Genomic DNA, 13876 nt, shown 5'->3' on the forward strand with positions numbered 1-13876 from the left:
ATGGAGAGGCTTATTATTTACTATGACTCTCAGCATTTTATTAGTGCCAGAGAGTTGTTTTGGGGGCCATGCAGTTAAATAGCAACTTAACTCTGTGAGACCATAAGAAACTAAGGTTTTTCTAATTAATGAAATGACTGATATTGAGATGTTTGCAGAGAAATTCAAGGCAAATGCCTAAAGAATAATATCCACTGCTTCAAATTCAGAACTCATAAAGGATTATAGTAAAATTTGAATTGTAATTTCCTTTTCTGCTTCCTTTCCTCAGGGTTTATACATTTCTATAGCTCTACAATATACAAAGAGCACATGAAAGCGGTTTTTCTGAAGCAGCACACAGACCAGTTGTGGAAACATACATGCCTGAGACTAGACTTCATATTTGGAACCCCCTTTCACCACTGAACAATCAAGTTTCTTAAGCCTTTTATGGCACTTCAGTTATATGGTTTCTAGAAAGATTATAAGTAGATGGTTGGATCAAGAAGATGTGACACTTACACACAACTGAATTCTGTGCTGGATCAGAAAGAATGGCATTGTCCCATTTGTAAGGAAATGGAAAGACTTGTGTGATTATTGTTCTTAATGTACTATGTTATTTCTCTTCTCTTTTTTTGCCCTTATGGTTAATCTCGCATTGTTACTGTATCTGACTTTATCTAGTATATTTTTATTTGTTTATTTGAAATAGGAAAGGGAAGGGGAGAAAACAAGATGTTTGGGAGGGGGTGAGGGGAGGGAAACAGGGACAAAAACATGAGAAGGTGCATCAATGTGTGAGAGAAGTAATGCACCTACTATCTGATGAATGTAACTGTAATCCCTCTATACATTATTCCAACAATAAAAAAGGATTGCAAATTTGTCAAAATAGTTAAAAATCCTACAATAGAGATAAGCACAAGAGAAAAATCAATCAAATTTAGTAATTATTATTCACATACACAAGAAATCTAAGTAATAGTATGATGTAAATCCTAATCTGATATAAGGATATTTGATCTTAAAGTGATCAAAACTCAAATTTTTCAACTTCTTGATATGACTCAAGATCTATTTCTTTCATCTTGCTTTTTTCTTGGCACATACACACATGTAAACCATCATCACAGTTGTCAGTACACCTTCCTTGCAATGGCTGACGCTCTTATTCTATCTGTCCATACCATTCATTAATTCTGTATTTCTGGGTAAGTCATTTTCACATGTTAAAGCCATCATTTTTTTCTCTGTGACATACAAATAATATCTATTTCATGCAATTCAATCTGCTATATGAATAGTGATTGTTATTACTTAATCCAAGATTCATAAAGATATATCACAGAAGTAGCTCCAATGGAAAGAAGGCATTTTGTGCTTTCAAACTCGGTAAGTTCACAACTAAGAGACTGTCTTCAAAAATATGAATAAAAGGATAGCACACAAGCAAACTCCTTGATGAACTGCACATCTGGGCAATGAAACAAGACTGTGGTACAAAGAACCTTAGATACTACTAACAGATCACATTATCTCTGTAAATAATGAAGAATTATATCATCTCTACTATTTTAAATCCTTTTGCGTTTATTAAATAATTTCACAGTACTTACCTGTCAGTTATCTATTCTGTTCATATGCTGACAAATGCCTGAAATAGAACTCTCTCACAGAAACCTAATTCTCCAGATGGGTGACCAGGAGTAAGCAAGTGTTTTTAAATATTACCTGAGAACACATTACCTGTTTACTCCTTTTTGCTCTTGGCTTCAAAATAAACTTTGGTGGGGTGATGTTTATTTGTTGGAATTCTAAATGAAAATTAAAAATAAATTTAAACAGTGTATTTGCCAGAGCAGCACAAGGTTTTAGTTGCTCTCTTCTTGTTTTATGACTATTAATTAGCTAATTAATTAATTTTCAAGACAGAGTTTCATTTTATAGTCAAGGGTGGCTTCATACTCAAAACCCTTCTAAAAAGAAAGTCAGAAGGAGAAAGTTAAAAACAGATGCTTCTGCCTTTTCTTTATCTCACCTACCAAGTACTAGGATACCCAGATGTTAAGAATTTTATAATAAATAGTGTTGTACTTAATGATCACACAGAACATTAGCTTAAGTAGCTGTGTCTATTTAATCTTAAATATACAGTGAATAAATACATTTCAGATGTTATTTCTGTCCTAATTTATGTCAGCCATTTTCTTTCCTATATATACTATCCATCACATCCTTTATCAAAAATCTTCTAAACATGCCTCCTGACTCTCCCTGACATTATTAACCTTCTTGAGGCATCACAATAAATGAAAGCTGAAGCAAATAAAATAATTTATTGCATATTCCTAAAGAAATGATTTATGAAGACTTATGGGGCTTGACTTTTTGCAATTCATTGACATTTTTCTTTGCCAATGAACAAAATTATTTGTTCTAAAGAGTAAATCCAAAAATTTGAAGTCCTCTTAACTTGCAGGTCAGAATGAAGCACCAATTGTTTATGCAAATAGAGTTATCTCTGGATATGGATCTAGTTCATTTATAAAAGAGGATCTCTACAATGTGAAATGAAAGCGCAATCATTCCCTGTGATACAGATTTCCTAAAACACTGATGGCTAAGTAAAGTGAAATAATCTGAGATGAGGCTTCTTGTTAGAGGAATGCCATACAACAACAAGTATGAGGCTACATCATGCCACTTGGGAATTGTTCATATGAAGTGCCCCAAGATGTAATATTTTTTCTTTTTTTTTTGCCAGTCCTGGGCTTGGGCTCAGGGCCTGACCACTGTCCTTGGACTTTCTCAAGGCTAGAGCTCTACCACTTGAGCCTCAGCACTACTTCCGGCTTTTTTCTATGTATGTGGTACCAAGGAATCAAACCCGGATCTTCGTGCATGCTAGGCAAGCACTTTACCACTAGGCCAAACTCCTGGCCCGTAATATTTTTTCTTATCATATGGGTTTATGGTTTTACTCAATGGGAAAATGATTTATATTATCAACCCACATAATTTCAAAAGAATTATGAAAACTCATAGATTTTTGGATAGATTGAAATTATCTATCCAAACCAGTCTTGTAATCAAACACATATCAATAAATTTTTCATAACTTTTTCAGTATCACAAAGCTGAGCAAGTGCAGGTCAGCCTGGACAACCTAAGGAGAAATATACAAAAGGACAAAAAAAATCCTAGGTACATAAAATCAGTGCTACCTAAGGACCTGAGAGAAATATGTGGTGGGGAGCCTTCAACTCATTCTGTTACAAAGTTAAACATACAACTACTCTATGACCCATCATGCTACTCATATATATAGATGTGTGTGTGTGTGTGTGTGTGTGTGTGTGTGTGTGTGTGTGTATCAGAAAAAATAAGAATACAACTCACTTGTAAAAGAAAGTTAATAGTTACTTTTTCATAATGGGCCTAAAGTGGAAACAATCCAAATGTTGTAATATGTAGTTGTAGTATATTCATAGAAAAGAATATACTCATTAATTTAAAAGAGTAAACTAACGCTGCTACACTTGACAACATAAATCATACATATATATGCCAAACAACCAAAGCCAGGCTCCTTTTTTGAGGGACTTGAAGGCTGAGGCAGGGTCTTGCTACACATAGGCTGGCTTTGAATTCTCAATCTTCCTGCCTTAGGCTTCTGATGGTGAGGTGACAGGAGTATACTGACATATCCATTTGTTTGAAGTTCTGCAGTACACAAAAGTAATCTCTAGCAAGAATAGTCAGAAAAGGGACTTCAGAGTGGGAGGTACTAACTAAAAAGTAAACAGAGAAGATCAGGTAATGTATGTGACAAAACTTACTGCTAAGGAATCCAGAGGAAACAGAGTAAGCATTTTTCCAAACGTGTTACTAAAACTAGTTCTGAGAGAAGTGTTATGTAAAATAAAACATTAGAGGGCTGAGAGTTTGGACTAGTGATAGAGTGCTTCCTACCACGTATGAAGACCCCGGTTCAATTCCTCGGTACCACATACATAGAAAAAAGCCGGAAGTGGTGCTGAGGCTCAAGTAGTAGAGCTCTAGCCTTGAAAAGGCAAAGGACACTGCTCAGGCCCTGAGTTCAAGCCCAGGATTGGCAAAAAAACAAAACAAAACAAAACAAAAACATTATATAGCCAAATGCATTTGGAGAATATATCATTATGTTTGTCTCTCTGGGATATCTATCTATCTATCTATCTATCTGTCTATCTATCTATCTATCTATCTATTTATATCTATATATATTGTAAAATAAGATGAGGTTACTGCCAATACAGTTTAGCCCAATTAAACTTTCTTCAACCAAAAAGAAATAAGCTTACTTTGGACTATTTCTTGTTTATCACAGTAAATAGTAGTACTGAAGGACCAATATCATTTTTAAAACTAAAACACCATCTTCTGATGAGAAAAGATAACCAGAAACTGAGACAGAAATTTTCAAATAATAAATGTCAAATTTATTTGTGTATGTGTGTGTGTGCTTGGCACAATAGTTTGATTTCAGGCCCTTAAGCTCAACCTGGGTTTGCTTGCTCACAGTGGGCAATCTTTCACTTGAGCTACACCTCTACATTCACTACTGACCATTTAATTGGAACTGGAATCTTAGACTGTTCTGCCTAGGCTGGCATCACATTGTGATTTTCTGACCATAGCCTCCTAGGTATTTAGAACGGCTCAGCTTAAAATTCATCTATAATATCAAAACTGCCAAGTCACTTCAAAACTTTCTTCTAACCAAAAAACCCGAGTAAAGTAATAGGAAGCCTAAAGTCAAGTCATTAACTGGAGACGTAGTTACTTTAAATATTAATTCATGTTGCTCACTTCCAGAAATACCTATTAAATTGTAACTTTGTCCTCATGCAGCTGTACTTTATTTTCTTCCCATTAAAGGGTTTAAAAAGAGTTTCATAAGGTCACTAAAGGGAGAGTCTAAAAAGCCTATATAAGAGAAAGCGGGCAGAGGCAGGGGGCAGGAATTTGGCCTAGTGGAAGAGTGCTTGCCTAGCATGCATGAAGACCTGGGTTGGGTTCCTTGGTATCACTTATATAGAAAAAAGTTAGAAGTGGTGCTGTGGTACAAGTGGTAGAGCTCTAGCCTTGAGAAAGCCCAAGGACTGTGTTCAGACCCTGAGTTCAAGCCCCAGGACTGGCAAAAAAAAAAAAAAAAAAGAGAGAGAGAGAGAGAGAAAGGGGCAATAGAAAACACTTATTTAGCTTTCTGATGAAAAGACTAAACTTCTAAGCAATTTTCTAAGCAACACTCTAGTATTTTTCTCTCGGTCTTCTTATTTCTTCCAATGCCTCTCTCCCATTGTGCCTTTATTCAGTGTTATAACCCAGGGCTACAATTTATTCCTTACTATTTCTGGGATCTTAAAAAGAGACAAACTAGATAAGCCTGTTTCTTCATCCATAAAACAGGAATACAATTAATCTTACAGAGCTGTTGCAAAGATTAAGATTAAAAATGAGAAAGGTCAAGACTCACTACTTAAGGGGAAAGGTTTCTTTATGCTAGACAAACTACCTAGTCTTATCTTCAGAGGTAGAAACAAATGAGCCAACATAGCCAAAGACAAATCCCCACCAACCTCTGCATAATCACTGCTGCACTAGAACAAAGCCAAGTCTCAGTGATCTTGTCATATGAATTCTCAGATCCAGCTATTAAATCAACATCTATTATGGTCATGAAGGTCTACACCAGTAATTCCAGTACTTGGGAGGCATACGCAGGAAGATTACAAGTTTGAGGCTAGGCTGGGCTACATAGTAGTTTCTAGGCCAGCTTCCCATATATAGTGAGACCCTGTTTCAAAAAATAAACAAAAAAATCATCATCTATAAATAAAGGAATCATAAACATATATAGGGAATAAAAGACCAATTTCATGACAATATATAAAACCATAAAAAGCTAATTTGTTAATATTCAGAGCAAAAAATATTGATAATAAAACCAATAAATAGGAAAGTGATTAAGAGTTCATCTTTTTATTTAAAAAGCCATTATTACCCAGGGCCTGTTGGCTCACACCTGTAATCCTAACTACACAGGAGGCTGGGATCTGAGAGTCATGGTTCAAAGCCAGCCCAGGTAGAAAAGCTCTTGCAACTCTTATCACCAATTAAGTTTTACCAAAAAAGGTGGAAGCAGAACCGTGGCTTGAGTGGTAGAGTGCTAGACTTGAGCAAAAAAGACCAAACACAGTGCTCAGTCCCTGATTTTTAAATCTCAGGACCCACATCAAAAGAAAAGTTATTATTTTACCAAGAGTGAATTTTTGTACTTTTCAATTTACGAATAGCAATTCATATCTAATAATTATTTCTTCACTAATTCCTTAAGTCAGTAAAAATTTTTGATAGGACATAATACTGTTGATTATATTCGAAGCCTTGAACTTGATAATCACACTTCTATTACTTGAGTAACCTTCCCAGTCATTTTGCTTCTAGTTTGATTTTCAGAGTGGATCTTATGTTTCTGCCTGGCTGGTTCCCAGACATCAGTCCTTCTATTTCCACATTCTGAGAAGCTAGGATTACAGGTGTACTACACCTGTAGTAATTAACTTTTTTTAACTAAAAATTTCAGTGTGCAATATTTTTCTGAATTCCTCAACCATAAACCTAAAACTAGCTTGCAATTTTATTCTTTCTCTTGTTATGACTTACCTTTATATAAGTAAAAGACTTGCATATTACTAGTATTTATATATATTCATTTAAAAATACTAAATTAATTACTTAAGTAGTCATGTAAGTACCATACCAGATGGAGGAAGATCATCCAAAGGAAATTCAAACAGTCTGGATTTGTAAACTGAATGAAAATGGAAATCTTCCTGAAATGACACAAGCAACAGAGATTACATATTTACAAATCATAAATTTCTGCCCCCAGAGTGTCATAGTTGCAAAGGCTAGGCCTCCTAAGAGAAATTGACTACACAGTCCCCTGGGTTGGGGGGAGGGGTTAAGCCATTTTATTAGTCCTCCCACTTACATCCAAATTCTCCCAGCACCAGAGCAATACCCAATTACAAGCAAAATACCTTGCAGACAAGCCAAAGCCTACTGTAATGGAAAGTAAATGAAGAGATCTATTTCCCCAAGGAAAAATAAGGCATTGGGAAAATGGGTTAATGTTTCTTATGACTGGTTCCTTTCACAGATCTTCATCTGTGACCCAGATAGACTCTCTAGGCAAAGACTTCAGAGCCCAAATTCAAACAGATGCCCAAATTCAAGTGTCATGGACAATCCTACTAGAAAGCAAGAGATTAAAAACCACATATTCTTTTGAGAAAAATTATTGAACACTGAAAAAAAACTTTATCAAATGTTATCTATGTTCTAAAATAATTAGAATGCCAGAATTTTAAAGCACCACACTGTCAAGTTGCAAAAATGACAGAACAGACAAGGTGTGGACCCAGAAAAGAATATAGAAGTAAGTCGTCTGAACAAGGTTGTTTATGGGGACAAAACAATGTGCATTCCTTGATATTACTTGTTCCTGTATTTGGCCAAAGTAACATGATACCAAGAAGAATATTTTTGTGTAGAGACCTAGAATGGAAGTTTATTTAGATTCTTTATCATCCATAATATTAACTCAATTCCTTTGCAATTTTCCCCAAATAAATACTTTGATGAATGGTTCAAAGGAGAGAATTAACAATCCTGCATTTCTCTAACTTTCATTGATATAGAACCTTGAAGGGCAATGGAGGATGGAAGAAAATCTGGATCCAGAAAAGGAAGGGGAGATAAAATTTGTGTAGGTTTTTATATTACAGGCTAAATGTTTATGCCCACTGAAAGCTTACAGTTTCATTGCTTCTGGAGAGAGGGCTTATAAAGCCATAATAGAAATAAATTGAGGTCATGAGGATAAGGCCCTAATCCAATAAGGAAGAGAAAGAGACAACCAGAAATCACACTTATAATATATTATATATCACAAATGTATCATATACTATGATATATATGATATATCATATATATTATAATATATGTAAATAAATATATATTTCAGATACAGGGTCAAGGGAGACGTCTATCACGTAAGGAGGAAGTTCTCACTGGACACTAACTCTATCAACACCTAGACTGTGGACTTCACAACCTTCAGAACTATGAGAGAAAAAAATACGTTAAGTCTTTCAGTCTATAGTATTCTCACAAGCTAAGGCATCAGAGCAGGTTATAGTGGAGATAGAAATGGAGGCTCTAGAATGCCTCTCAGGAAAGTATTTCTAATAGAACAGAGATAGAAGAAGAAGAACAAGAGGAAGAAGAAGAAGAAGGAGGAGGAGGAGGAGGAGGAGGAGGAGGAGGAGGAAGAAACCTTTGTGGTTTAACTTACTCAATATTTAACTGAAATTTAAATGTAGATTTAAAAGATTTATATATGTATAACATATTTGCATCATTCAAGCCCTAAATATATGAAAACCAACTAATGTAGAAGTGAGGATAGGCACAGGGACCAAAGCTTTCCACACCGGCACTTCGAATTGCACTTACTTGGGAGGTCTCATTCTCTTCTGGTTCAATGAGATATGTGTGGTTCCCATCATAGAACATCCCACTGCCAAGCACAAGAAAATAATTAGACATGACTATCAACTCTCTTCTCAGATTTAATATCTGTGACAGACAAGTGCCAGCTACTTTCAATACCTAGTTCCCCATCCCAGTCATGGTCACCAGATACACCACACATACTGCTGAGAAACAAAGGCCCCATGAATCCCTCTCACCCTGATTCTACTCCATGCTTACAATAGTCATTCTCTAGCTGTTTTCCAGTACTCCTCCCTCTAACATATAATTCTGAGACTTTAATAAAAAAGGCTGCCTGGTATGTTTGTAAAAATGCAAGTCCATCAGAACTTCTTGGCTGTGTGTGGGGGGACTCAGGAAGTCACATTTTACATAAACCCTGGGTGATTCAGATGCTGCTAATCCTGAAAATGGCCTCCCTACCATCTAGAACCTAACACACATTTCAATAGCTTGCCATGCACTAAACATATATTACTCATCTAGTTTCTTCCACAGATGTATGAGAAAGGTACAGTGACTATCCTCACTTTATAAGTGAAGAAACTGAAACCCAAAAAGACGATATAAGAGCAGAGGCAGCCAATGTTGCCCATCATATGTGTCTGTGGTTATGAACGAATGAACTTACTGACCATTTCCAATCTGCAAGTTCATTCATTTATTCAATATGTATTCACAGAGAACCTACAATGTAATGCTCTTGGTACTGGGGAAATACTAGTATAGAAATGATACCAATTCTTATGGGACATTCTAGAAAGGACATAAAACAAATATAGAATGAGCAAGAAAATGTATGCTAGAAAAAAATTTTAGAAAAGAAAATATATGCTAGCTGATAGTGAGTCTTAGAGAAGAACAGTTAGAGATGCAAAGGGGTAATAAATGGTGCCAAAAGAAGGCACAGGGAACAAGACAGAGGGCAGTCAGTTCACACTGAGGTCAGAACAAAGCTTCACACAAAAAAATGGTAGTTAACAAAAAACCTGAAAGAAGGGAAAGGATGAATCATAAGTGCATCTCCATAAATAGCATTTTGATATGCAAACTCAAGGTCAGAGAAATCTTTTCGAAGCCTCATCTGATCTCTAATTCATTATGTTTGCCTCTTGAGTGCTAGGATTATAGATATGCAGCACCACACCAAAACTAAAAAAAAACCAACCATCAGGAGTTTCAAGTAAAGGAAAATCTTGGCATGCTCCAAGAACAGCAAGAAGGGAGCATCACTGGAGTAGAGTAGGTAGCAGAACAGCCTTGCCAATAAGTGAGGACAGAAGGCTAATCTCATTGGGGTTACAGTAGGTAGGTACTTCTGAGGACTTCAGCTTTTACTCTGAGATCAAAGATCCAACTGCTACAGGTCTGATCAGGGAAAACAGGATTTCCTCTACTTTATAATAATCATCCCAGCTGTATGCCTTGAGGAAAACAAGGACAGAAGCAGGAATTATTATAGAAATACCAGTGAACGAGGCAACAATCAGGAAAGCAACTCCTTTTGCAATAGCCTCAAAGGAAATAAAGTACCTAGAAATTAACTTGACTAAGAATGTAAAGGACCTTTTTGATGAAAACTTTAAAACCCTAAAAAGGAAATTAAAGCAGAACTAAGGAAATGGAAAAACCTCCCATGCTCCTGGAGTGGAAGAATTAACATCATGAAAATGGCAATCTTGCCAAGGGCTATCTACAAATTCAATGCAATACCCATCAATATCCCAATGTCATTCTTTAAAGAAATAGAACAGGCAATGCAAAAATTTCATATGGAATAATAAAAGACTCCACATAGCGATAACAATTCTTAGCAGAAAGAACAGCACAGGAGGAATTTCAATACCAAACTTTAGACTCTATTACAGAGCTATAGTGACCAAAACAGCTTGGTACTGGCACAAGAACAGGCCTGAAGACCAATGGAATAGAACTGAGGACCCAGATATTAACCCACAGACCTATGGCTACCTAATCTTTGACAAGGGAGCCAAAAAAATAGAATGAAAGAAAGACAACCTCTTCAACAAGTGGTGCTGGCAGAACTGGTTAAGCACCTGCAGAAAACTAAAGTTGGATCCTTCTTTGTCACCCTGTATCAGTATTAACTCCAAATGGATCAAAGACCTGGAGGTAAAAGCAGATACACTGAAAACGTTACAAGAAGGAATACGAAATAAACTAGGCTTCCTTGGCACAGGTCGAAATTTTCTTAATAAGGACCCAGAAACACAACAAATCTGAGAAAGTCTGGATAAGTGGGACTGCATTAAACTGCAGAGCTTCTGTATAGCAAAGGACATAGCTAGCAAATTAACTAGAAAGCCTACAGAATGGGAGAAGGTCTTCACTAATCATACAACAGACAAAGGCCTCATATCTAAAATATATCCACAGCTCAAAAAATTGAATTACTGGGCCGGAAGTTTGGCCTAGTGGTTAAAGTGCTTGCCTAGCATGCATGAAGACCCGGGTTCGATTCCTCGGTACCACATACATAGAAAAAAGCCAGAAGTGGTGGTAGAGCGCTAGCCTTGAGAAAGTCCAAGGACAGTGCTCAGGCCCTGAGCTCAAGCCCAGGACTGGCAAAAAAAAAAAATTGAATTACTCCAAAACTAACCTCCAAAGAAACAACCATCCTATTAAAAGATGGGCCAAAGACTTAAAGAGAGTCTTCTCTAAAGAAGAAACAAAAATGGCCTATAGACATATAAAGAAATGCTCAACATCTCTGGCCATCAAAGAAATGCAAATCAAAAGAACTCTAAGATTCCACCTCACTCCAGTTAGAATGGCCAGGATCAAGAAATCTAATAACAACAGATGATGGAGGGGATGTGGCCAGAAGAGATCACTACTACACTGTTGGTGGGAGTGTAAACTTGTTCAGCCACTATGGAAAGCAGTATGGCAGTTCCTCAAAAGACTAAACATAGAGCTCCCCCATGACCCAACAATTCCACTACTAGGCATTTACCCAATCGTCCAAAAACAAGGACATACTAAAGCCACTAGCACAAAGATGTTCATTGCAGCACTATTTACCATAGCAAAGATATGGAACCAACCCAGATGTCCCTCTGTTGATGAGTGGATCAACAAGATGTGGTATTTGTACACAATGGAATTCTATGCTGCTGTCAGAAAGAATGACATTGCCCCATTTGTAAGGAAATGGAAAGACTTAGAAAAAAATCCTATTAAGTGAAGTAAGCCAGACTCAAAGGAACATAGGCCCAAGTCTCCCTCATTTGTCATAATCTGTAGAAACCTTGGGCTCTCCTAGCAGAGATTTACAATAGAACAAAACCTAGATACCTAAGGCCATATAGTATGACCCTAAATGAAAGGAACTCCAGGATATAGAAACAAAAGCCATATAATGAGGGATTGTTGTCCTTAATGTACTGTGTCATCTCTCATCTCTTTTGCTGTCCCTTGGTTATCTCATATTGTTACAATATTTCACTTGGTTATCTGATATATTGTATATATGCTTATTTGGTTATTTGAAGTTGGATAGGGAAGGGAGGAAAACAAGATGAGGGGCGGGTTTGGGAGGAGGAAAATGGGGACCAAGACATAAGAAAAGGTATTAATGTATGTGAAGTAATGCACATTCTATCTGGCGAATATAATGTAACCCTTCTATTAATTACAATAAAAATATAAAAAAGAAATACCAGTGAAAGAAGATGGTGATTTACATCGAAGGAGTAATAGAAGAAGTAATGAGAATTGGCCAAATTCTGGAGAGACATGTGTGTGTATCGATATATGCATATATGTGTATGCATGTAAATATATATTCATATGCAATATTTGTACATGAACATTTATATTTTTGGAGGTAGGAATTCAACTCAAGGTCTTAAGCATTGTAAGCACACATTTTATCATTGAGCTGTACCTCAGTTTCAATTTACTTTGAAAGAAAACCCAACAGATTCATTGATAGACTCGATACGGAGTATACAAGAAGAAGAAGAATCATCAGGACTCCACCGTTTTCACACAAACTACTAGAAAGATGCAGCTGCCAGTTTCCAAAAAGAATGGCTACCAGAAGAATATGTGAACAGACCCAAGGACGAGAAAATAAAAAAGAATCAAATAAAGAGTGACTTCAACCTCTTGATCTATGTCTAAGAAATCCTCAGGAGGGTATTTAAGCTGTACCTGACCTCCACTCCCAATCACAGAACTGATTACCATTCCTGTAGAAAAACATGCTCTCTACTGAAATCAGGCCCCTATGAGGCTACAGAAATTTGTCCTACCATACAGTAAGACAAGCATATCTGTGATCTTCTGTAGTAATTTTTTAACTTACAGAAGTTACCACACAATGGCTAAGTTCATAGACACAGAATAGCATTTGAATCCTTGGTGAAATCTGTTGGTTTTCTTGAGCTAAACTATAATAGTTTCCAGTTCCATTTCTATCCAAATTCTTTCATTCCTGCTTTAACATCTTCCACATGTCCTAAACTTTCATGCACCCACAGAATGGCTGTTCCCACATCTGCAGGTTTCAGCTCCAAGTGTGTTTTTGGAATTTAAAGATAAACAGATGTAGTTAGCAAAAGTATACTGCTGATAAATGCCTAAGAAAAGTAGTAGACCAAATATTACAGTGAACATGTTTTGTTCACTGGCTGTGAATTGGTCAGACTGATCTAGAAAAATCATAAATATCCTGTGCCAACACCAATTAGGTAACAAGCAGATTATTTCTGTTTAAATTGCACCATGTATTATTTACTCTAACATTAAGTTAATGTCTAATGGGAAAATCAGTTCTTTTTATTGGGCTTAGACATCATATCCTGTAAAGAAACATCATGTAGTTTTAAGGAATAATGATTCTGATACTATATTTGAGAGATTCTGGCTCACTATGACAGCATATATATCATTATTAATTCCTTAAAAATAAAAAATTACAGGTATATTACCTGCTTTGGAGATTATCTTTTGTTGTAATCCTATGAATTTGAATAACCATATAGAATTCATATGCATTTGCAGCTAGAACCAAATCATCACAGACCAAAGGTGTTAAAAGCTTACGAAGCCAATTCAAGATTTTGAAAGGAAACGGTGGTCATTCTTATTAATTTCCACAAGAGGGCAATAAACTTATACTTGATTCCAATTTTAACTTTACGATTTTGTCATAATATCAAACATATTAAAATGAAAATATTGCCAATTACTCTTTCAAATTTGAAGAAATATGTCCTAGTAAGTATGATTAGTTTCCTTTTTCTAACATTCTTCAGAC

At 36.1% G+C, this 13876-nt stretch overlaps 1 protein-coding gene across 1 annotated transcript in view; it reads right to left on the bottom strand.

The window, feature by feature from the left end:
* Positions 1-13876, bottom strand: part of Adam22 (ADAM metallopeptidase domain 22) — a 178577-nt gene that overhangs the window by 56550 nt on the left and 108151 nt on the right. The window contains exons 5-7 of the mRNA XM_090332220.1: positions 8551-8614; positions 6791-6863; positions 1732-1799 (exon numbers count right to left, since the gene is read on the bottom strand). Coding sequence (XP_090188346.1) covers positions 1732-1799; positions 6791-6863; positions 8551-8614 — 205 coding nt within the window. The remainder of the gene's footprint in view (positions 1-1731; positions 1800-6790; positions 6864-8550; positions 8615-13876) is intronic.

Source organism: Megascapheus bottae, chromosome 5, assembly GCF_031878675.1.
Source record: "Megascapheus bottae isolate mThoBot1 chromosome 5, mThoBot2.hap1, whole genome shotgun sequence".
Classification (NCBI taxonomy): Eukaryota; Metazoa; Chordata; class Mammalia; order Rodentia; family Geomyidae; genus Megascapheus; species Megascapheus bottae.